At 41.4% G+C, this 23,422-nt stretch overlaps 2 protein-coding genes, 1 long non-coding RNA gene and 1 other non-coding gene across 4 annotated transcripts; 2 read left to right on the top strand and 2 right to left on the bottom strand.

Annotated features, from left to right (window-relative positions):
- Positions 1-4,529: 4,529 nt before the first annotated feature.
- On the bottom strand, positions 4,530-8,562 carry LOC118943829. The gene is made up of 3 exons (XR_005039112.1): positions 8,284-8,562; positions 6,618-6,743; positions 4,530-5,012 (listed from the first exon to the last, which is right to left on the bottom strand). It is a non-coding gene; the product is annotated as an uncharacterized LOC118943829 (long non-coding RNA).
- LOC110500368 (small nuclear ribonucleoprotein F) lies at positions 8,546-13,300 on the top strand. Its single transcript, XM_021577703.2, has 4 exons — positions 8,546-8,715; positions 10,749-10,874; positions 11,143-11,207; positions 13,047-13,300. The coding sequence occupies exons 1-4, from the start codon at positions 8,713-8,715 to the stop codon at positions 13,114-13,116; spliced, it is 264 nt and encodes an 87-aa protein (XP_021433378.1). The 5' UTR covers positions 8,546-8,712; the 3' UTR covers positions 13,117-13,300.
- A 1,870-nt stretch (positions 13,301-15,170) lies between these two features.
- Positions 15,171-21,697, bottom strand: LOC110500357 (cilia- and flagella-associated protein 100). The gene is made up of 14 exons (XM_021577687.2): positions 21,635-21,697; positions 21,146-21,237; positions 20,820-20,982; positions 20,410-20,477; positions 20,012-20,175; positions 19,425-19,505; positions 18,763-18,935; positions 18,474-18,555; positions 18,251-18,344; positions 17,760-17,911; positions 17,204-17,339; positions 16,192-16,394; positions 15,659-15,752; positions 15,171-15,407 (listed from the first exon to the last, which is right to left on the bottom strand). The coding sequence occupies exons 2-14, from the start codon at positions 21,197-21,199 to the stop codon at positions 15,297-15,299; spliced, it is 1,575 nt and encodes a 524-aa protein (XP_021433362.2). The 5' UTR covers positions 21,200-21,237; positions 21,635-21,697; the 3' UTR covers positions 15,171-15,296.
- Positions 19,284-19,373, top strand: trnay-gua. Its single transcript is given in 2 exon segments — positions 19,284-19,320; positions 19,338-19,373. It is a non-coding gene; the product is annotated as a tRNA-Tyr (tRNA).
- Positions 21,698-23,422: the final 1,725 nt, after the last annotated feature.

Raw genomic sequence — 23,422 nt, 5'->3', positions numbered from 1 at the left:
TATTCCCTTCACAGAACAGCACAAACTGTCTCTAACCAGAATAGAAAGAGGAGTGGGAGGCCCCGGTGCACAACTAAGCAAGAGAACAAGTACATTAGAGTGTTTTAGTTTGAGAAACAGACGCCTCACAAGTTCTCAACTGACAGCTTCATTAAATAGTACCCGCAAAACACCAGTCTCAACGTCAACAGTGAAGAGGCGACTCCAGGATGCTGGAGTATCAAAATAAAATAAACAAAAAAAGAAAGCAAGAAAAAAAGATTGTAAGTGATTGGCTGCTGGCAGTTACTGAGGGAAACACAACGACAAAAAAAACTGCTGATGTGTAATGATGATGTGAGAGTAACTAACTGTTACTGTAGCACATTGAGGGCATCTGTTTGTTTGATGAATGATGTCTCAGACCCCATACCATCACTTCCCATCTCGTCCCCCCCTACCCTCAGGCAGACAGGACAGGGGGTAATCAGAGCTTCTCTTGGACCCTGCACAGAGGACACGAAGGACCAAACAGAAGGATAATCTCGGTTAAGGATGGGGCAGGAGCTGGGATCGGAGCGTGTGTTATGATCGGAATGTCTACTGCCCCGACGCAGTGATCCTGTTTTAGACTCCACGTCTGCCTCCCTGTCTGTCTGTCTGTCTGCCTGTCTGTCTGTCTCGCTGTCTGTCTGTCTGTCTCTGTGTCTGTCTCCCTGTCTGTCTGTCTGTCTGTCTCTGTGTCTGTCTGTCTGTCTCTGTGTCTGCGTGTGTCTGCGTGTGTCTGTCTGTCTCCCTGTCTGTCTGTCTGTCTGTCTCCGTCTGTCTGTCTGTCTGTCTGTCTGTCTGTCTGCATGTGTCTGTCGGTGTGTCTGTGTGTCTGTGTGTCTGTCTGTGTGTCTGTCTGTCTGTCTGTCTGTCTGTCTGTCTGTCTGTCTGTCTGTCTGTCTGTCTGTCTGTCTGTCTGTCTGTCTGTCTGTCTGTCTGTCTGTCTGTGTGAGGTAGTGTGTAGAGTAAAGTAACACCTGGGTGCTGTGTGTGTGTGCGGGGGGGGGGGGGGGGGGTACATTGGTACAACCACTATACTTGGAAAGTCAACACCTGCAGCACCCACTGAGTAGTCCAGAATCAAGGCTGTATGAAAACATTTCGGGAGTTATTTTTAAAGTGTTACATCTCGCTCAGGAAAGTTAAGTGTTAATTATTGCTGAAAGTAAAAATCTTGCTCACTGGTCTGTGTGCACCAGGCTGCCTCTGGCAGAGTTCTACTGGGATGCTGCCAGACTGTTCCAGCTGAACAGAGTGTTGTCTTAACAGATTGGTCTCTCCATCAACAACAGGTGCAGTTCAGGGATGGGTTTCAGTGTGTTACTGTATCTTTACTACATAGCTCTTTAATGATACAGCTCATTTCTCAGATTGTACTTTCCCCTGGTAGATGATGAATGTACAATAGGATTACTGACTGTAGTAGAAACATGTCCTAACAATGGGGATCAATGCTGCTGAGACATATCCTGTGTTTGGGAGGGAATCAGACTTGGGTTCAAATGCTATTTTAAATCAATTCAAATTTGTTATCTGTGACGTATTCCTGTTGCCTGCTTTAATTGAACCACTAGAAAAGTCCCAGAAGTTACAAACCCTTTCACTCTGTCACTCCAGGCAGGCTAGAGAAAACTCTCAAAGAATTGTAAAGAGTTGAAAAGTATTTGAGCCTGGTGGTCTGGTGGGAATTGTCAAGTATTGCAGGACTGCTGCCAAGCTTGTCATAGCTGAGATTGCGTGTACTGTAACTGAATCTGTTGCCTAGGGAAATTTGAACACAATAAATGTTTTTTTTTGAGTCTTTATAAGTAAACCAGGATCTATCACGTGTTTGTGGTGGTTTACACAGTTCACAAAACCTGCAAAACCCATACATGCACATCAGCAGAATCATAAAGGATAACACACAATAAAGTCTGGGACTTATTTCCATTGTTAAATCATGGAGGATAACACACAACACAGCCTGGGACTTATTTCCATTGTTAAATCATGGAGGATAACACACAATACAGTCTGGGACTTATTTCCATTGTTAAATCATGGAGGATAACACACAACACAGTCTGGGACTTATTTCCATTGTTAAATCATGGAGGACAACACACAACACATACTCATATGGTTCACACGGTTCATATGGTTCATACGGTTCACACAGTTCATATGGTTCACACAGTTCATATGGTTCACACGGTTCAGATGGTTCACACGGTTCAGATGGTTCACACGGTTCAGATGGTTCACACGGTTCAGATGGTTCACACGGTTCAGATGGTTCACACGGTTCAGATGGTTCACACGGTTCAGATGGTTCACACGGTTCAGATGGTTCACACGGTTCAGATGGTTCACACGGTTCAGATGGTTCACACGGTTCAGATGGTTCACACGGTTCAGATGGTTCACACGGTTCAGATGGTTCACACGGTTCATATGGTTCACACGGTTCACACAGTTCATACGGTTCACACAGTTCATATGGTTCACACAGTTCATATGGTTCACACGGTTCAGATGGTTCACACGGTTCAGATGGTTCACACGGTTCACACAGTTCATACGGTTCACACGGTTCATACGGTTCATATGGTTCACACAGTTCATACGGTTCACACAGTTCATATGGTTCACACGGTTCATACGGTTCACACGGATCATATGGTTCACACAGTTCATATGGTTCACACGGTTCATACGGTTCACACAGTTCATATGGTTCACACGGTTCACACGGTTCACACGGTTCATACGGTTCATATGGTTCACACAGTTCATACGGTTCACACAGTTCATATGGTTCACACAGTTCATACGGTTCACACAGTTCATATGGTTCACACGGTTCATACGGTTCACACGGTTCATATGGTTCACACGTTTTATATAGTTCATATAGTTCACACGTTTCATATGGTTCACTGATGAACAATAGACATACACAGACAATAATACCATCAACAGCAGCTGGAGGAAAACATCATTGCAATGAAATACCACTACCAAAGCCTTTGGCTATGTCTCTTATAAGGGACCTTCCTTCATTGTAACTGAAAACGGATTGGTTTCTGTCCAAAGCATAGACACCAGAGATGGTCTATAATTGTTGTAACTGTCTTTTTAGACTCCTTATACAGGAATTCTACCCTATTCCATGTCCGTGCCCTGGCTGTTTATCAACTTGTAAATCCCATCACTCATCACCCTGTCCGTGTAGTGTGTTTGTGGTTTGTTTGGCTTGAAGTTGCGGTTCATTTGTTAGATTCCTGGTCCTCAGGCACATCATTTGATAGGTTAAAAAATGTAATCAACAACCCACCCAGTGGAGCATTGAGACTATCCAATAATTGTCTGTACCCATATCTTGGATCCTAACACAGGTATGATTTTGTGTCACAGCCAAAGATATATAGCCTAGGTTGCATCCAGGGGAGAACGACTGCCCCCTCTCACTGAAGCCATTGTTAGTGGAAAACAGCTACTGAAAAAATGCCAATCTTTGTGGTCAATCTTCGTGTGAATAAAAACACGTTTCAAAGACAATCATGGTAACAATAATTGCTTCTTATACACCAGATGCATGTCCTTAAAACGATTATTTAAAAATCGCACACAGGAGAAGTACCTCGGGCAGCCTTCAAATTGAGTTACTCAATGAAAGGGGTAGCCACTGATCTAGCTTGCAACGTTACTCCTAGGAGTAGCTCAAACTGAGCGTGTGTTACCTTTCAATAAGAGGCCATCTTACCCGACTTGATTTGACTTCAATGCGCTATTGAGTCTTCACATAGGAATGAATGGTGTCACATGATCGATGGCTATTGCACATTTATGATGTTTTTGTTTAGTTTTTTTGGATGGTCACTGCCTTTCAATGCCTGTTGCATTATGGGATAAAAAAAAATGTGTGACTTGCGCCTACATGTCGACTGCATGGACTTTACAAATATCATGTGATCAAAGGTGACGAAGTTTTGACTGCAGTTGCTCTTTACCAGCTTCATCCTGGGGAGGATCATAGAGATAGATAGAGGACTGCAGCCATGGCCTGCCTTGTTGGAGAATCATAGAGATAGATAGACACAGGACTCGTCTTTATATCTGTGCCATTATAGCGTCTGTGACAGCATGGACAGTGATATTAAGGCCACAACCCATACAAATCTACACTCACTTGACTACTTTAAAATGGCGGAAGCATGGTGGAAGCCCTCAATGGCGCTGCCCATGCTAAAATGGCCTTTTGGCCACTAGAGGCCCCTATCATTCTCCATGGTGAGGATCTATTACCAGCCAATCATTAGGGAACCAACTTTGCGACGATTCATGTATACAGTGGATATATACAAATTAATGTGATATTTGATGCTCTCTCTCATTGATTGATTGTACAATGTACACACATATGATTTCAGCCTGTGAGTGTTTGATATGGGGGTTGAAGCCATGTTTATTTCGGGCATTATAAAGAAAAACTTTATAGAAACACGGCCTTGTTGACGTGAGCATTTGTAACGGTATTCGTCGTCTGAAGAAGAGGAAGAGGAATCATCGGACCACAGCGCAGCGTGGTAAGTGTTCATGCTTTTTATTAGAACTGAACACTATAACAGAAATAACAAAGAGAATAACCAACACTGTCCTGTAAGGTGTAAAACACTAAACAGAAATGAACTATCCACAGAAACCATGTGGGAAAAAGGTACCTAAGTATGGTTCCCAATCAGAGACAACGATAGACAGCTGTCCCTGATTGAGAACCATACCCGGCCAAAACAAAGAAAAAGGTCAATTCAGGGACTGTCTGTGTCACGATCGTTATAAGTAGTGGACCAAGATGATCTCCTCCCATGTCCAGGATGTCTGCTCCTCCTGGCCACACTGCTTGGTCCGTTTGTGGTGGGATCTTCTGTCACGTTCGTTATAAGGAGTGGACCAAGATGTAGCGTGGTATGTTTCCCCATCCTCTTTATTAGGAAAAGAAACTCAAAGAAAAAGCAAATATAGCGTTAAACGAAATGTGAAGCTCAATTAAGTGCTCGCAGGCAACTATACCTTGACAAGATCCCACAAAACACAATGGGGAAATGGCTGCCTAAATATGATCCCCAATTAGAGACAACAATAAACAGCTGCCTCTGATTGGGAACCATACCAGGCAAACATAGATCATTAAATCACCTAGATAACCCACCCTAGTCACTGTCACGCCCCTACCAACATAGAGAATAAACAGCTCTCTATGGTCAGGGCGTAACAGTCTGTATTTTAATTGCTTTATCAATGTTTATTCGCTTCTGAATCTCAAGTCTCTTCAGCCCAGCCCATGAGTTTACGAGCTGAATTAAGGAGTGACTCTGGTATCTTATTACATTACATAGCTACCACCACTGAAGGCTGAAAAGTCCTACCTATCTACAACTTATTTAATTCACTGAAAGGCCTGTCACTTCTTGGCAGAAAGATATGCATATGCGTGGGGCACTGTCAAACGAAGCACAACGCTGGAAATCTATCCGCATCCACATAAACTAGTCCCGGCATCGTTCTTTGATAAACACAGAAGGCTGTATATTGAATGAAATAGAATAAAACAGAGAGAGGAAGAGAGAGAGAGAGAGAGAGAATGCATTAATGTATTATACAGCCAAAACATTAGGGGACAGGCAGTCTCTCTCCTCTCCCTGTTTTATTCTATTGAATTATATGTAGCCTAATATTTAAACACTTAGCTAAGTGGCTAGGGGTAACACATGAAACATGTAATTATTATATAAGCCCCTATACTCAACTGGCGGTCCACAGTCCAGAACAGGGCCGTCATTGAAAATAAGAACTTGTTCTTAACTGACTTGCCTAGTTAAATAAAGGTAAAATAAAAAGACAATATCTATCTGGACCTTTGCCACCTAGGAAATTTGTGTGACTGAACCATAACGTCTGCTTCTAACTCACACTCTGAAACACGCAGATCCCCTAAATGCAGCTCACTCTCCAGTTCCCAATCTGGTCACCTGTTTACACACCTGCATGTCATTATCACACACTATTCAATTCTTTGCACCCCATCATTGTGAGATATTGTTTGTTTTGTGACACACTTCTATTTTGGAGTGCTGTTTTTCCCCGTATGATAGTGAGGCAGGCAAGAACTAACAACAACCTTTTGCCTATTCCCTGCCTGTACTTGAAGCCTATCGGGTTTCCTCTTATCAACCTATTGTCTGATCTCCCGGACAACGTTACTATCCTTTTCCCTGCCTGTACTGTTGCCTTTTTGGACCCCCTGTGTATGACCTTCTGCCTGCCCCTGGACCCAGCTACCTGCCTCCTACTGTGTATGACCTTCTGCCTGCCCCTGGACCCAGCTACCTGCCTCCTCCTGTGTATGACCTTCTGCCTGCCCCTGGACCCAGCTACCTGCCTCCTCCTGTGTATGACCTTCTGCCTGCCCCTTGAAAGCAGCTCTCTGTCTCCCATTGTGATCACGGACCTTCTCAAATAGTACTGGAGTAGCCCTGTTATAAGCCAATGAGAGAGAGAGAGAGAGAGACAGAGAGAGACAGAGAGAGAGAGAGGAAGGGACTTACTGCTGTTCTGCCATAGAGCAAGGCAGTTAACCCCCAACAACTGCTCCATGGGCACCTCTCTGATTCAGAGGGGGTAGCCTAGTGGTTAGAGTGTTGCCAAGGCTGAATTTTTGTCCCAGTTCGCCCCTGGTGAGAGAGAGCCTCAAATATCACATTCATTTGTACATATCCACTGTATGCATGAATTGCGGCAAAGTTGGTTCCTGTTTCAGTCACGTCTTTGGTCACGTTTGTATGGGACAAACAAAAACACCCTAATCATCAAGGGTGCTCTCAAGCAGCTAGGTGTTCTTTACCATTCGGCCATCAGATTGGCAACCAATGCTCCTTATAGGACACATCACTGCACTCTATACTCCTCTATAAACTGGTCATCTCTGTATACCCGTCGCAAGATGCTTATTTATAAAACCCTGTAAGGCCTCACTCCCACCCTATCTGAGATACCTACTGCAGCCCTCATCCTCCACATACAACACCCGTTCTGCCAGTCACATTCTGTTAAAGATCCCCAAAGCACACACATCCCTGGGTCGCTCCTCTTTTCAGTTCGCTGCAACTAGCGACTGGAACGAGCTGCAACAAACACTCAAACTGGACAGTTTTATCTCCATCTCTTCATTCAAAGACTCAATCATGGACACTCTTGCTGACAGTTGTGGCTGCTTTGCATGATGTATTGTTGTCTCTACCTTCTTGCTCTTTGTGCTGTTGTCTGTGCCCAATAATGTTTATACCATGTTTTGTGCTGCTGCCATGTGGTGTTGCTACCATGTTGTACTGTCATGTGGTGTTGCTACCATTCTGTGTTGTCATGTGGTGTTGCTACCATTCTGTGTTGTCATGTGGTGTTGCTACCATTCTGTGTTGTCATGTGGTGTTGCTACCATGTTGTTGTCATGTGGTGTTGCTACCATTCTGTGTTGTCATGTGGTGTTGCTACCATGTTGTTGTCATGTGGTGTTGCTACCATTCTGTGTTGTCATGTGGTGTTGCTACCATTCTGTGTTGTCATGTGTTGCTGCCATGTTATACTGTTGTCCTTCTAATGATGTGTGTTTTCTCCTATATTTTTTATCCCAGCCCCGTCACAGGAGGCCTTTTGACTTTTGGTAGGCCGTCATGGCAAATAAGACTTTGTTCTTAACTGATTTGCCTAGTTAAATTAAAGGTTAAATAAATACAATAGAGCCTTCCACAATGCAGGCCATGACTCTGGAGGACGTTGGTGAAGAGCAACTGCAGAAGCTTGCCTTCGACTGCAGTCAAAACTTCATTAACTTTGATATCTTGATTTTTATCAAGTTCATGCAAGGTAGACATGTAAGTCGGACAACTTCTATCCCCATAATGCAACACACTTTGAAAGATGGAGATTGACAAAAGTGATCCGCTCGAACATGGCCAGAGACATAGAGAGAGAATTTGATCTATCTTGTGTCAAAAAAATTGCATAACATTCACAATGAACTACAGTACAGCAATAGCACAAGCAACAATCTGCTGTGAATTTCAATTTACATTTAAATAAACATTCCAAAATAACCAACATTCTTTAGGCTACTATGTGGCTGCCAATATCGATTATCATAATATAATTGACATCTTACAAAAAGGAGATACAAGTTTCCATTAAAGTTTATCTTAAATTATGCAATTCACTCACAATGGTTGGGAGTGTTGGCTACTTCAATCCATGTGAGAACATTACCTCCTAGTGGTCACAACTGAATCTGCAACTGTTGTTGTCTAGCCCGGCGAGCAAGAGACTATATTGTATCACGTATCTGATTGTAACACTGTGACTGAAACTGTTTCATTAAAATTGCAACAATGTAACAAGTTCGACGATAAATATCTTGGCTACATCGAATCTTTCCCGCAAATTTGGGCTCCGCACGGAGAAGAGACTTGACTGGAGTAGAAAATGCCCGTCTGTTCTTCTCTCCGGTTTTGTGGCCAATCAGGATGAACAATGACAAAAACTGAACCAATCACAGTGCTGTTTTGTACGGATCAGAGTTCAGAGTTCACCACTACTTCCTGTATCCAATAACGGCGTGCAAATCGTCGTTGAAGCTCATACAGAATCAAAATGGTAAATATTCAATATTATTAGGTGTTTGATGAGGATTGGTAATATATGTAGTGAACGTCCAGGCTATCATAGCTAACTACTCAAATTCTCAAATATCATAACATTCTCAAATATCATACATTCGCCTTTGTTGTGATTATCCAACTAGCTAGCTACGGTAACTAGTTAGGGTGGTAAGATGTACTTTGTTGTGCTTTGCACTGTATGTGAAATGCTAGTTTGATTATCTAGATAGCTAGTTGTGAGATGCAGTTGTAATGTGTTTCGGTCCTGGATGCTGGTTGTCTGAAAGCCATGGGATATTTAAGCAATAAGGCCCGAGGGGCTGTGGCATATAGCCGATATGCCACGGCCTTATTTCTATTATAAACTGACTACCAACGTAATCAGAACTGTAAAAATAAATGTTTTGTCATACCTGTTATAAACATTATAAATTGGGTGGTTTGAGCCCTGATTGCTGATTGGTATATTTAAGCAATAAGGCCCGAGGAGGTGTGGTATATAGCTAAGGGCTGTCCCCCCGCACGACCCAACGAGGAGTGCCTGGACACAGCCCCTAGTCGTGGTATATTGGCCATATACCACAAACCCCAGATGTGCCTTATTGCTATTATAAACTGGTTACCAATGTAATTAGAGAAGTAAAAATAAACGTTTTGTCAAACCCGTGGTATACAGTCTGATATACAATGGCTGTCAGCCAATCAGCATTCAGGGCTTGAACCACCCAGTTTATAACAGACCATATACCATGGGTATGACAGAAAATGTGTATTTAATGCTCTAATTACATTGGTAACCAGTTGCGTCGTACATAAGAACAGCCCTTAGCCATGGTATATTGGCCATATACCACATCCCCTCGTGCCTTATTGCTTAAATTTAACCAGTTAATTATCGTTAATATTATGACTATAATTAAGCAATCAGGTCCGAGGGGGTGTGATATATGGCTAAAATACCAAATCAATGAAAACTGTCACATGCGCCGACTACAACAGGTGAAGAAATGGTTACTTACAAGCCCGTAATAATTAACCAACAGTGCAGTTCACAAAAGAGTTAAGAAAATATTTACCAAATAAACTAAAGTTTAAAAAAAAATTGAAAAAGGCTATATACCAGTACAGAGTCAACGTGCGATGTACAGTTTAGTCAAGGTAATTTGCAGCCATAACTGTCAGTAAGAATGTCCATGATGCATACATAATAACAGCAAGTAGCAGCAGTGTAAAAACAAATATGGGGGGGGGGGTCAATGTAAATAGTTTGGGTGGCCAATTGATTAATTGTTCAGCAGTCTTATGGCTTGGAGGTAGAAACTGTTAAGGAGCCTTTTGGTCATAGACTTGGCGCTCTGGTACCGCTTGCCATACCAGGTGGTGATGCAACCGATCAGGATGCTCTCGATAGTGCAGCTGTAGAACTTTTTGAGGATCTGGGGACCCGTGCCAAATCTTTTCAGTCTCCTGTTGTCGTACACTATTCACGACTGTCTTGGTGTGTTTGGACCATGATAGTTCATTGGTGATGTGGACACCAAGGAACTTGAAACTCTCGAGGGAGAGGTTGTTGTCCTGGTACCACTGCCAGGTATCTGACCACCTCCCTATATGCTGTCTCATCGTTGTCGGTGATCAGGCCTACCACTGTTGTGTCGTCAGCAAACTTAATGTTTGGAGTCCTGTTTGGCCACGCAGTCGTGGGTGAACAAGGAATACAGGAGGGGACTAAGCACACCCCTGAGGGGCACCCGTGTTGAGGATCAGCGTGGCAGATGTGTTTTTGCCTACCCTTACCACCTGGGGTGGCCCATCAGGAAGTCCAGGATCCAGTTGCAGAGGGAGATGTTCAGTCCCAGGGTCCTTTGCTTAGTGATGAGCTTTGTGGGCACTATGGTGTTGAACGCTGAGCTGTAGTCAATGAAGAGCATTCTCACATAGGTGTTCCTTTTGTCCAATAATATCTGCTAAATATATGTATGTGACCAATAACATTTTATTTGATAATGGCACATAATGTCATTTCAGAGTTTACCACTGAATCCCAAACCGTTCCTGAACGGTCTGACTGGCAAGCCCGTGATGGTGAAGCTGAAGTGGGGCATGGAATACAAAGGATACCTGGTGTCCGTGGACAGCTACATGAATATGCAGGTGTGTGTGTGTGTGGACCAGAAAGATGCATACAGTAAAATATGTGAAAACATCACTGAAATGCATAATTCCCTACAGCTGGAGTCCCTCGTGTGCACACATTTGCATCTAGAGAGAGCTTGCCCATCTGAATCTCTAGCTAAGCTATATGGCTCTGGTTGCATCTCTGTGGGCCATTCATTTAGTTTGATTAAAAACAGGTGTACATTTTGTACAGCATTCATATCAATTTATAACATCTAACAATATATTGTCTCTGATTTTATAGTTGGCCAACACTGAAGAGTATGTGGATGGAGCATTGGCCGGTCACCTAGGAGAAGTGCTCGTCAGGTAAGTTCAGTGGAATTCTCTTTTGTTTACTTGTACTTCGCAGAGTTCGTGATTAAACACATTAGCCTGGTCTCAGATCTGTTTGTGCTGTCTTTGCCAACTCCTATGGTCATGGATTAGAGTAACGATTATCATATGAGTTCCAAGACCGCACAAACAGATCTGGGACCAGTTTACACACAAAGGGCTTTGAGAAAGTATTCACACCCCTCGACTTTTTTTCCACATTTTGTTGTTACAGCCTGAATTAAAACATGTATTACATTGAGATGATGTCACTGGCTTGCACACGATACCCCATAATGTCAAAGTGAAATGTTTGTAGACTTGTTTTTTTTTTTTTTTTATGAAAAAACAGGGAAAAAATGACAAGCTGAAATGTTTTGAGTCAATAAGTATTCAACTTCTGGGTTATGACAAGCCTAAGTTAGTTCAGGGGTAAACATGTGCTAAACAAGTCACATAAAAAGTTGCATGGACTCACTCTGTGTGTAATAATAGTGTTAAATGTGACTTTGAAAGACTACCTCATCTCTGTACCCCCCCACACATACAATTATCTGTAAGGTCCATCAGTCGATTTAGTGAATTTCAACCACAAAGACCACTGAGGTTTTCCAATGCCTCGCAAAGAAGGGCACCTCCTGGTAGATGGGTAAAAACTAAAAAAGCACACATTGAAGGTCTTTTTGAGCATGGTGAAGTTATTAATTACACTTTGGGTGGTGTATCCATACACCCAGTCACTACAAATATACAGGCGTCCTTCCTAACTCAGTTGCTGGAGAGGAAGGAAACTGCTCAGGGATTTCACCATGAGGCCAATGGTGACTAAAACTGTTACCAAGTAATAGGAGAAAAACATTGAAGTTGCTCCACAATAATAACCTAAATGACAGTGAAAAGAAGGAAGCCTGTACATAATAAAACTATTCCAAAACATGCATCCTGTTTGCAATAAGGAACTAAAGTAAAACAGCTAAAAATGTGGCAAAGAAATGTACTTCATGTCCTGAATACAAAGCCTTATGTTAGCGGCTGACAACACATTACTGAGTACCACTCTTCATACTTTCAAGCATGGTGGTAGATGCATCTTGTCATGGGTATGCTCGTCATTGACAAGGACTAGGGAGTTTTTTTTAGGATAAAATATACGGAATAGAGCTAAGCACAGGGAAAAATCCTAGAGGAAAACCTGGTTCAGTCCACTTTCCAACAGACACTGGGAGACCAATTCACCTTTCAACAGGACAATAACCTAAAACACAAGGTCAAAATATACACTGGAGTTGCTTTCCAAGACATTGAATGTTCCTGGGTGGCCTAGTTACAGTTTTGACTTAAATCGTCTTGTAAAAATGACTTAAATGGCTGTCGAGCAATGATCAACAACCAACTTGACAGAGCTTGAAGAATTTTTAAAAATGATATGCAAATATTGTACAATCCAGGTGTGCAAAGCTCTTAGACTTACCCAGAAAGACTCACCTTTGGCAGCAATTACAGCTGTGATTCTAACATGCATCGACTCCTCGGTGTGAATACTTATGTAAATTAGAGATGTAATTTTCACTAAATTAGCAAAAAAAAATCTCTTAAACATGTTTTCACTTTGTCATCATGGGGTAGTGTGTGTAGATGGGTGAGGATAAAAATATGTTGAATTCAGGCTGTAACAACAAAATGTGGAATAAGTCAAAGGGTGTGAATACTTTCTGATAGCCCTGTATCTCCATTTTAATTGCAGAATTAGCACAACGTTTAATAATTTCCCGTCTGCCATACCAGCCCACGGTGAGCTAACAGTACACTATTTTTTTTCTCCCCTCCACACAGATGCAACAATGTCTTGTTCATTAGAGGGGTAGAAGAGGAGGAGGAGGATGGTGAAATGAAAGACGTTTGATAGATGCATGCTACTGCAAGCTTCTTTTTGATGTCTGGTTGCTAATCTTGTTTGTTGATTTGTTGCCATTTTTTTATGAAAACATCTGAGAAGTAGTTGTCTTTTTATATGATGATGAAGCAAGCTGTTGTGCCCCTTTTGAGCACAAGGATAATAAAATTGTGCATATTGCACTTTTCAGTAATATCTTGTATGGCATTATTTTGTGCAATTTACCTACTTTATCTGTAAATTATCATATTTAGAAAACAATAACAGAATATACTAAGGTAAAAACAATTTAATTTTTTATTTATAATCAAAGTATACAGTACATTTTTAACAATCTAACTGTTGTATAGGCCAAATCAGTGAGTGAATCTAAATGCTCCTTGGTGGCCTGGGCTAACAAATATAGACAATGTACAGTACCAGTCAAAAGTTTGGACATCTACACCGTCTTCACTATTAATCTACAATGAAATAACACATGGAATCATGTAGTAACCAAAGAAGTGTTAAACAAATCAAAATATATTTTAGATTCTTCAAAGTAGCCACCCTTTTTGCCTTGACTGCTTTGTGCACTCTTGGCATTCTCTCAACCAGTTTCATGAGGTAGTCACCTGGAAGGCATTTCAATTAACAGGTGTGCCTTGCGAAATGTCTTTCCTTAATGCATTTGAGCCAATCAGTTGTGCTGTGACAAGTTAGGGTTGGTAAACAGAAGATAGCCCTATTTGGTCAAAGACCAAGTCCTTATTATGGCAAGAACAGCTCAGAGAAACGACAGTCCATTACTTTATGACATGAAGGTCAGTCAATACGGAACATTTCAAGAACTTTGAAAGTTTCTTCAAGTGTATTTGCAAATAAAACATTAAGCGCTATGAAAAAAAACTGCCTCTGCCACAGGAAAGGAAGGCCCAGAGTTACCAATGCTGCAGAGGATAAGCTCATTAGTTACCAGCCTCAGAAATTGCAGCCCAAATAAATGCTTCAGAGTTCAAGAACTGACACATCTCAACATCAACTGTTCATAGGAGACTGTGTGAATCAGGCCTTCATGGTTGAATTTGTGCAAAGAAACCACTACTAAAAGGACACCAATAAGAGGAGACTTGCTTGGGCCAAGAAACACATGCAATGGACATTAGACCGGCATGAGGAGATAGGCAATAAATAGGAAATAGTAGCGAAGAATAACATGAGTGATAAATTAGCAGATGTTGAGATACTGGTGTGCAAAAGAACAGACAAGTAAATAAACAGTATGGGGATGAGGTAGGTAGAATGGGTGGGCTATTTACAGCTGCATCGATCGGTTAGCTGCTCAGACAGCTGATGTTTAAAGTTAGTGAGTGAAATATAAGTCTCCAGCTTCAGCGATTTTTGCAATTCGTTCCAGTCACTGGCAGCAGAGAACTGGAAGGAAAGATGGCCAAATGAGGTGTTGGCGTTGGGGATGATCAGTGAGATATACCTGCTGGAACGTGTGCTACGGGTGGGTGTTGTTATTGTGACCAGTGAGCTGAGAAAAGGCGGAGCCTTTGTGAGAAGCAGAGTGTGGTTCCCACCGTCAAACAGAGGTGTGATGTTGCTTTGCTGGTAACACTGTCAGTGATTTATTTAGAATTCAAGGCACACTTAACCAGCATGGCTACCACAGAATTCTGCAGCGATAGCGCAAACCAGATGGGATGGTGTATCATTTGTTTTTCAACAGGACAATGACCCAACACACCTCCAGGCTGTGTAAGGGCTATTTGACCAAGAAGGAGAGTGATGGGAGTGCTGCATCCGATGACTTGGCCTCCACAATAACCCGACCTCAACCCAATTGAGATGGTTTGGGATGAGTTGGACCACAGAGTGAAGGAAAAGCAGCCAATAAATGCTCAGCATTCCAGGTGAAGCTGGTTGAGAGAATGCCAAGAGTGTACAAAGCTGTCAAGGCAAAGGGTGGCTACTTTGAAGAATCTAAAATATAGATTTGTTTAACACCTTTTGGTTACTACATGATTCCATATGTGTTATTTCATTGTTTTGATGTCTTCAGAAAATAGTTTTGTTTTTTTTAAACAAGAAAAATCATTGAATGAGTAGGCAGGTCCAAACTGTTGATCGGTACTGTATACAAAAGCTCATTTAAAATCAGTCACTGTCTTATATGGCCTGTGAATACTGATGGTTTAAAATAATCAGGCAAAGAAGTACAAGGCGTCTTCTTGCTCTCTAGTGGTCAACGCATGTGTCTTGTCCTTCTTCTTGATCTCCGATGGCTCCGATCGCGGCATCAGCCTTCTGCCCGTCTACAAGCCGGAGAAAACAGGGACTGGCTGTTTATCAAACTGTCTGTTACAGTTCTGTAATATTAGGTGTCATTGCAAAGGCATTTGGTCCTGGAGAAGCATGTTTCATCAATACACAGTGTAGCAAAAGTAGATATTGTATTCTAGGTTGATTCTCTACGCCCACCAGTCTATAAAACAGTCTATATTTACTCAAACTGTATTATAGCAATCGATATGTGTCCTGTTTGTGCACAGTTTGGTACACTGACCCTCTTCTTGCTGTCAGAGGTGGCTCTCTCCAGAGCCATTCGGAGTCTCTCCTCTTGGTGGTGTTTCTTCATCAACAGCTTCTCCTCACGCATCCTGAAAGGAGATTAGAGTGAGGGAGCATTATTGTCAAGACGGCACAACAGCCCTTTAATAGCCTTCTTCCTGAGACTGCTGAGGAAGTTTGGGATAATAAATACCCTGGTCAACTTCTACCGCTGGCTGCACAATTGAGAGCATTCATCCCGAATGTGCATTAGTGTGGTATGTTGTTGGCAACAATTAAATCAATCACATTTATTTTATAAAGACCTTTTTACACCAGAAGTTTTCACAAAAGGTTGCGTCTACTCAGGCAGACCAATTCTGATGTTTTACCTAATTATTGGCAAAATAACTGATATGATTGGTCAAAAGAACAATTAGCGTGGGGGAAAAATACCAGAATTGGGCTGCCTGTGTAAACGCAGCTAAAGAGCTTTTACGGTTCCTGGTCGGTGTATGACCACAAAGAGCTGTGAGGAAGGACACATACTTGAGCCTCTTCTCCTTCTCCCGCTGGGTGCGGACGGTGTCAATGTTGTCCGGGGGCAGCGTCTCCAGTCGGTCCATAACGTCCTGCATTCTGCTCTCGATGTTGGCAAGCATGTGAAGAGTGCTGATATTGGAGTCCACCTCTCCCACACACACCTTGTACACTTCCTTCACCTTCTTGTGCAGCACATTGAGCATCACGTCCTGTGATAAGGAAGGAGGTGAAATTGACTACGAAATGGTTTAATCTAAATTTTGGGTGCGTTCGTAAATTCACTCTACACCGATTTCAGAGCACTTGTCTGAGTGTGCCAGAGCACAGAATAACAGATTAATTTACGAACGCTCAACACCCGTTGAATATGGCTGTTGTTAGTAAAAAAAGAACAATGAAATTGTTGCCAGCAGCACAGTTACCAACGCTCTGGATAACATGAAAACAGCCTAACCAGCTCTGCTAGGGAGAGTAAAATGGTCAGAGTGAGGTGTTCTCTCATGTGTCTGGAAGTAGCTAGAAAGCTAGCCAACGTTAGCCAGTTAGCTTGGGTGCTTGACTGCCGTTGTGAGGTCAGAATGCTCGGATCAACCCTACTCCCCGACCAGAGCGTCCAGTGTGGCTCTGAACGCTCCGAGAGCAAAACGCTCTGAATTTACTAATAGACAATCTGACAACACTCTGAGTTTACGAACGCCCAGAGCGCATTCTGGCACACTCCAGATTGAATTTACAAACACCATCTATTTCCTTTGAATTCTTGCATCCTCTTTCCTAGTCTCCTCTTTCCTAGTCTCCCTCTCAAAATGCAGTGGGAGGAAAAGGTCTGGGGAGATTGAGGTACCTTTGGATCTTCTTCTCTGATGTATTTTAGGAAGTAGACCAATGAATCAGTCAATCAGCCAATCGAAGGCGCTCATGGAACCTGCAGTTGCAATTTCGTCATCGAGAGCGATGTCGATCATCAAACGCGCTCATCCATTGGGCCCGCAGCAACGACGTGGACAATAGTACTAACCTGTTTGTCAGCTCTGTACTCTCCGTAGGAGAAGATCCTGGACTTGAGCTCCAGCTCTGAGGTCTTCTCCTCCTCCCTCTGGATGGTGTTCTTCAGGATGTCTACCTGCTGCAGCAGGATCCGGGCCTCACTGTTCCTGTACATTACACACGTAAAATAAACCCACACACACACATCTGCTAGGGATGACACCTGGCTCGTGTTTATTAGGCATTAAATTAATTGAATAAAGAGGTGAAGTTGCCCAAGGAGAACCTGGACTCGTTGATAACACTAATTTTCAATTATTTTATCCTTTATTTAACTAGGCAAGTCAGTTAAGAACACATTCTTATTTTCAATGACATCTGTCGTTCTGCCCCTGAACAGGCATTGTACCTTGTCAGCTCGGGGATATGAATTTGCAACCTTTCGGTTACTAGTCCAACGCTCTAACCACTAGGCTACCCTGCCACCTAGTGGCTAGACTCTTGAGGAACACAGCACTGTTGTATTCCTGGAGAGGATTTGATTCAAATAGGGAGTATAACAGCATAGACAATATGCCCTTCCTTACATTCTTTCCTGCGTCAACTGGATGGTTTTGCGGATCTCATCCATGACCTCCTCTGTCTCCTGGAAGTTCTGGATGTAGGACAGGTTCTGCTCCTCCAGATCAGTCAGCAAATTCAGCATGTCCCTGGGGTTGGAGTAACACAACTCTGGCTCCTTGGAGGAGAGGAGCCACAGCAGAGAACAAAATGGAAGAGCTAATGATAACACATACGTCTGGTCCCAGTCGGATCGGTTTGTGCTGTCTTGGGGGTCAACCCAAATAAACCCAGTTTCCTTGTCTTAAATTGTGAATAGGGTTTACCCACTTATTATGGTAGTTAGATACATTATTTATGTATGTTTTTTTGCATTGGGGGGGTTTGCTAAATTTACCTCCGGTTTACCCCCATTTTTTTAACCACTTTCCTGGTTGGTTACATACATTATGTCAACAAAACACATCAATATTCAAGAAGGTTCATTAATAAAAAAACAGGAAGGTTTAATCCATACCTCGTCACTGTCTGAGGTCTCTGCGGTCTCTGGCACCTCAGGGATGGTGGACCCCTGTCTCTCCTGGTGGTGAAGTATGCTGCTGACTTTGCCACTGACAGGGTACAATCAAATGTACACAGTAGCACTGAACTATTTTCAATGTTACTGGTCAATTACGTTATATCATAAAATCAAATCAATCCACACACACAAAAATATATATGTTCCCCATCCGCTTTACCTTTTGCTTTGATGTCTTATCTGAGAATTTTTTGTGACTCTTGAATTGCGTCTGGCATACGCTGGACCTTTTTTATTTTCGTCTTGGAATCAGTAAAATAATACAAAATGTCAGACTTCTGTCAATAGATTTAGGGTGCGTTGCACCAATGTGGATGAACTTTAATCCTAGATTAATTTAAACCATTTTGCCGCAACCCACCTTTAGCCTACTATTGCATATTTCCTATTGCACACATTTGTTTTATCAATCTCAAATAAATCCAAGGAAAGTATTTAAACTCCCATACCTTTGACCGATGAAGGAAGACAGAAAATGTTTGTATTCTCTTTCTGCTTGGTTGCTCTCCTGTCCTCCCTCTTGCGTTTCTGTTCCTCACGCCACTCCATGGGTCCGACGGCAATGAGAAACGTTTTGTAGGTCTGGTACTCCTTCAGTATTTCTTGATACTTTGAGATGTCGCTAAAGGGGATATGCTTGCATTATGTGGGAGGACATTTACTACCACTGAAGAAAAAAAACACATGTCGACTCCACCCCACTCCCCCATGGAAAATAATGAGTTCAGCGTCACGGCGGCGTGTTCTCTAAACGTAGCCTAGCTAACGCGCATACTAGCTCATCCATTCTGAAAAAACGTAACGTGGTTAGGTAGTTTTCACTACTATATTAGCTACAGTAGTCAAATATGTTAAGACCGTGCAGCGTTACTGGGGGGAAAAAATACTGAAAATATTAAATATTTCACAACTGTCGAGTTCCTCAGATAGCATCTTTAAATGCCCTATTTTTTCCATGTTATTCAGCGTCCCTTCGATAGCTCAGTTGGTAGAGCGGAGGACTGTAGTTGGAATCAAAGCGGAAATCCTTAGGTCGCTGGTTCAAATCCGGCTCGAAGGAGACACATTTTGATATTTTCCTTTCTAGTATATAGCGTACATGATACAGTACCTTTTCATCGCCATCATTTGTACTGTTACTTTTTTAATTTCTGCTGTTTTCTCCATTTTCAGCATAGTCTCTTTCTCTGCCCTGGAAAGAAATATAACAGAATATACATGTGATGTTTTTATTTAAATGAAATAAAAATAAATGTATTGTTCACATACACGTGTTTAGCAGACGTTATTGCGGATGTAGCGTAATGCTTGTGTTTCTAGCCCTTGACAGTGCAGTAGTATCTAACAATTTCACACCATATACCCAATACACACACATCTAAGTAAAGGAATGTAATTAAGAATATATAAATACTTGGACAAGCAGTGTCAGAGCGGCATAGACTAAGATACAGTAGAATAGTATATAATACAGTATATTCATATGAGATGGGTAATGATTAACGTATTGTAACATTGTGCATTTACCATGATCTACCTGTGGTGGACCTATCATGAATAAATTAACTAACTACTGTAACTATTACTGTAACCTACTGGTTATTTTGTCAATCAGGTAGCTAGAGATATTTTAAAAGCTAATACAAAGTCATGTGTAGGCTACTATTCATTGGTAGCAATAATGATAGGCTTACTAACAACTTGACAGCTTCCACTGAGCTCTGGTCGTTTTCCTTGATGAACTTTTCAAAGGCGGCCGAGTCCTGTTGCAGATGTTTCTCAGCGTGTCTGATCAACTGAAGCTCTATCACCGTGTCCTTCTCCAGCTTCTTGATGGTGTCTTGCTTCACTGACAGAGAGTACTATAGAGACATGGATAGAGAGAGAGAGAGAGAGAGAGAGAGAGAGAGCCTGGAATTCCTTAAAACCTACTGTAGAGATTATGTCTCTTCTACATCAGAAATGATGGCTGTTTAAAAAAAAAAAAATCATATTGAATTGAAATTGGCTTTGCATTACTACAGCACTGCAGGTTTGATTGCATTCATTACACCTAGCCACAGCTTCTGTTACATTTCAGACCATAATTGTTTTACCTGCTGCATAAACTTTTCTCGCTGTTTAGACAAGTAGTCCCTAATGTTCTCCCTCTCTTGACTGCAACCTGCAAAACGACAAGAGATAACCTGGTCAACACTCTGTTAAAACATCGATGTATGTGCCTTTATTGTGACTGCTGTCTAAGTCGGCAGGGTAGCCGTCATTGAAAATAAGAATTTGTTCTTAACTGACTTGCCTGGTAAATTTTAAAAAATAAAGTCCAATAATTTAAATAATGACAGATACCTCTATAATAAAATATACAGTAGAATATAATTTTATTATAGGTCTACCTATTATACAATCATCTTAATTATAGGACCCAGACAGCAATACAAATACATTCATATTTAGATCATTAAAATGTACATTTTGATTCTAGACGGTTGTCTGTCATATACAGTACTTTTAGTGACCACGGTGGCCCATGTCGTTTTTTCCCGTCTGCATTTCTCTGGTTCTGGGATTGTGTCCTCCACAGCACTCCTCATGGGGGCAGAGCGGCACCTGAGTCGGGACAGGTAGGTACTCTTCATCTGGGTCGGCAGGCTGCTGAAGAACTTCTTCTCCTGAGAGAGAGCGAGAGCGAGAATTACAAAATGGTATTCCTGTAATCACTTGATAGGCTCACAGGCCTCGATCTGAAGATTCTATTCTATTTTTATTATTTTCTATTATGGTCTAGAGATGGATGCATAAAAGTCCCCGAGGGTATTACAGTAGCCTACGTACTTGTTGTTTGATTACAGATTCAATCTCTCTCTTTTTGAAGATGTTACGATCCATTGGAAGCACAAACGGGTTGTTAGATTTTCTGTCGTCATCTGCATATCAGAGACAAGAAAAACATGACTCCGTGGCTGGTGTGTGTATATCCATTAAACCCGTGGTTCTCCAACCTCTCCTCGGGGATACCCAACCATTCCATGTATTGGATCTATTCCAGAGCTAGCACACCTGATTCAATTAGTCACCTAATCATCATGCCCTTTTGACTAGAGCAATCAGGTGAGCTAGTTCAGGGCCACAACAAAATGGTGAAATGTCTGGGGGTCCCTAAGGAGAGTTTTGAGAAACACTACATTCAACAGTTCAACAAATATCCTATCAAAATGCTTTTAACAAGATACAAATAAATAAAAAATAATAACATTATCATGAAAGTAAGAACAATGACATTTGCCACGGTTCAATTATTAGCATGCATCTGTCAAGCGTTACCTGTACTGTTTCTTGATTTCAGCCAGACTGTATCCAATGTTGGCTTTGCAGTCTCCTCAAGACTTTCTGTAAGAAATCAGATGGTTTATTTGTTTGTTATTCATAATAAACGTTTTAGTCACCCATAAATTGTATATTTGTCCTCAAATTAAATACCTGCCATCCCACCTCTTCTCCTTAAGAGGTATTCGGCATCAGGAGTGTGTTTGGGAGAACTTATCTTCACTGAAAGAACATAAATGGTATCATAACATGTCAAAAAAAAATAAAGCTTATATATATAAAAACTAGCATCTGTGTAAATGTAGGCTTACCTTTCTTAATATCAGGCATGCTCAAAGGGGAGCGAAGAGGGGAGGGAATGTCCATTTCCAGTTTGTGTTCGGGATAGGTACTATGACTTACAATAATTAATATCTGAGGGAATGCAATAACAAATCGTTTGAGTTTTCAGTCAAAAATAGTGACTACTTCTATAGTCTAAATAATCTATAGCCTACATCTTATAATTTGGCATTTGTTGCTATTCAGATCACAGTGTTAGAGAAACAAATGTTCAGTGTACGTTATTATTGTTGTTTACAGAATAGGTCTGAATGCCTGAATCCCTGGTTCTTATCTCTGTCCACTTGCCTGAAATGTTTTCTCAATAGCTTCCTGGGGTGAAATGTCGAATGTCTGATTTGTTCCGATCTCCGGGCACATGGGGCTAAAATTGAGTGGTGTGCGTTTCAAATGTAAACAACTCACGCGATATTGCGCACTGTAGCTATGCAGTTCATTACAAAAGAATGTCAGGGAAATATTGATTCCATTACTGAAGCACGAGTTCACTCGTGGCTTCTTTCAACATGTTCGATGTAAAGTATTTCAATCCATTAGTTTATTTATATATACATAGGCTTATATAATGTTTGATTATTTACAGATAAACATTTATTTACATAGGCCTATATAATGTTTGATTATTTACAGATAAACATTTATTTACATAGGCTTATATAATGATTGATTATTTACAGATAAACATTTATTTACATAGGCTTATATAATGTTTGATTATTTACAGATACACATTTATTTACATAGGCCTATATAATGTTTGATTATTTACAGATGCATTTAAAAAAAAAATGTCTACAGAATTGTTTAACTTCAACTGAATCTTCTATCTCCGCCGTCAATCGACGTTTAAATGTCACGTACACAGGATACAGCAGGTGTAAACAGGTGCAGTGAAATGCTCACTTGCACGCTTTTCCTCAACAAGTCCTTTGTAGCTCAGTTGGGTTCATGGCAAAATGGACCACCCATAAGTAAAATGTATGTACACAAATCGTCTAATGGCATAGCCTTGTATTAGATTATATCAGAAAGAGTGTCTCTCCAATTTCTTGTACAGTACCAGCATACAGAAATGTATCGTTGTGTTCCTTTGCATTTCTCAGAAAATACATTACATAGCCTCTGTGTTTGACAGTTGGCCCCTAGTTTTTATTTTGAAGTAGGCCTATATGTTCTTAGTCTGAACGTTTCACTCCTGGTCACTTCCTTGTCATTGCCAGAGAGACTGACCTTTTAGCAATCTCAACGTCCTCGCGCTGGATTTACTGCGGAGTTGCTCATTAATAACGATAATATTTTCCATGACATGTGGAGCCTCGAAAATATAATTGCAATTTATAACAAAGTCGAAAACAAAACATTTAGCTGTTAGCTAGGCACGTTGTTGTATTTTGAAACTAAAAACGTTTTGTGGTTGGAATTGCAGTATGTATTTAGTTTGAG

The sequence above is a fragment of the Oncorhynchus mykiss genome, chromosome 2 (genome assembly GCF_013265735.2).
Source record: "Oncorhynchus mykiss isolate Arlee chromosome 2, USDA_OmykA_1.1, whole genome shotgun sequence".
NCBI classification, from domain to species: Eukaryota; Metazoa; Chordata; class Actinopteri; order Salmoniformes; family Salmonidae; genus Oncorhynchus; species Oncorhynchus mykiss.
This window is presented reverse-complemented; position numbering and strand designations above follow the sequence as displayed.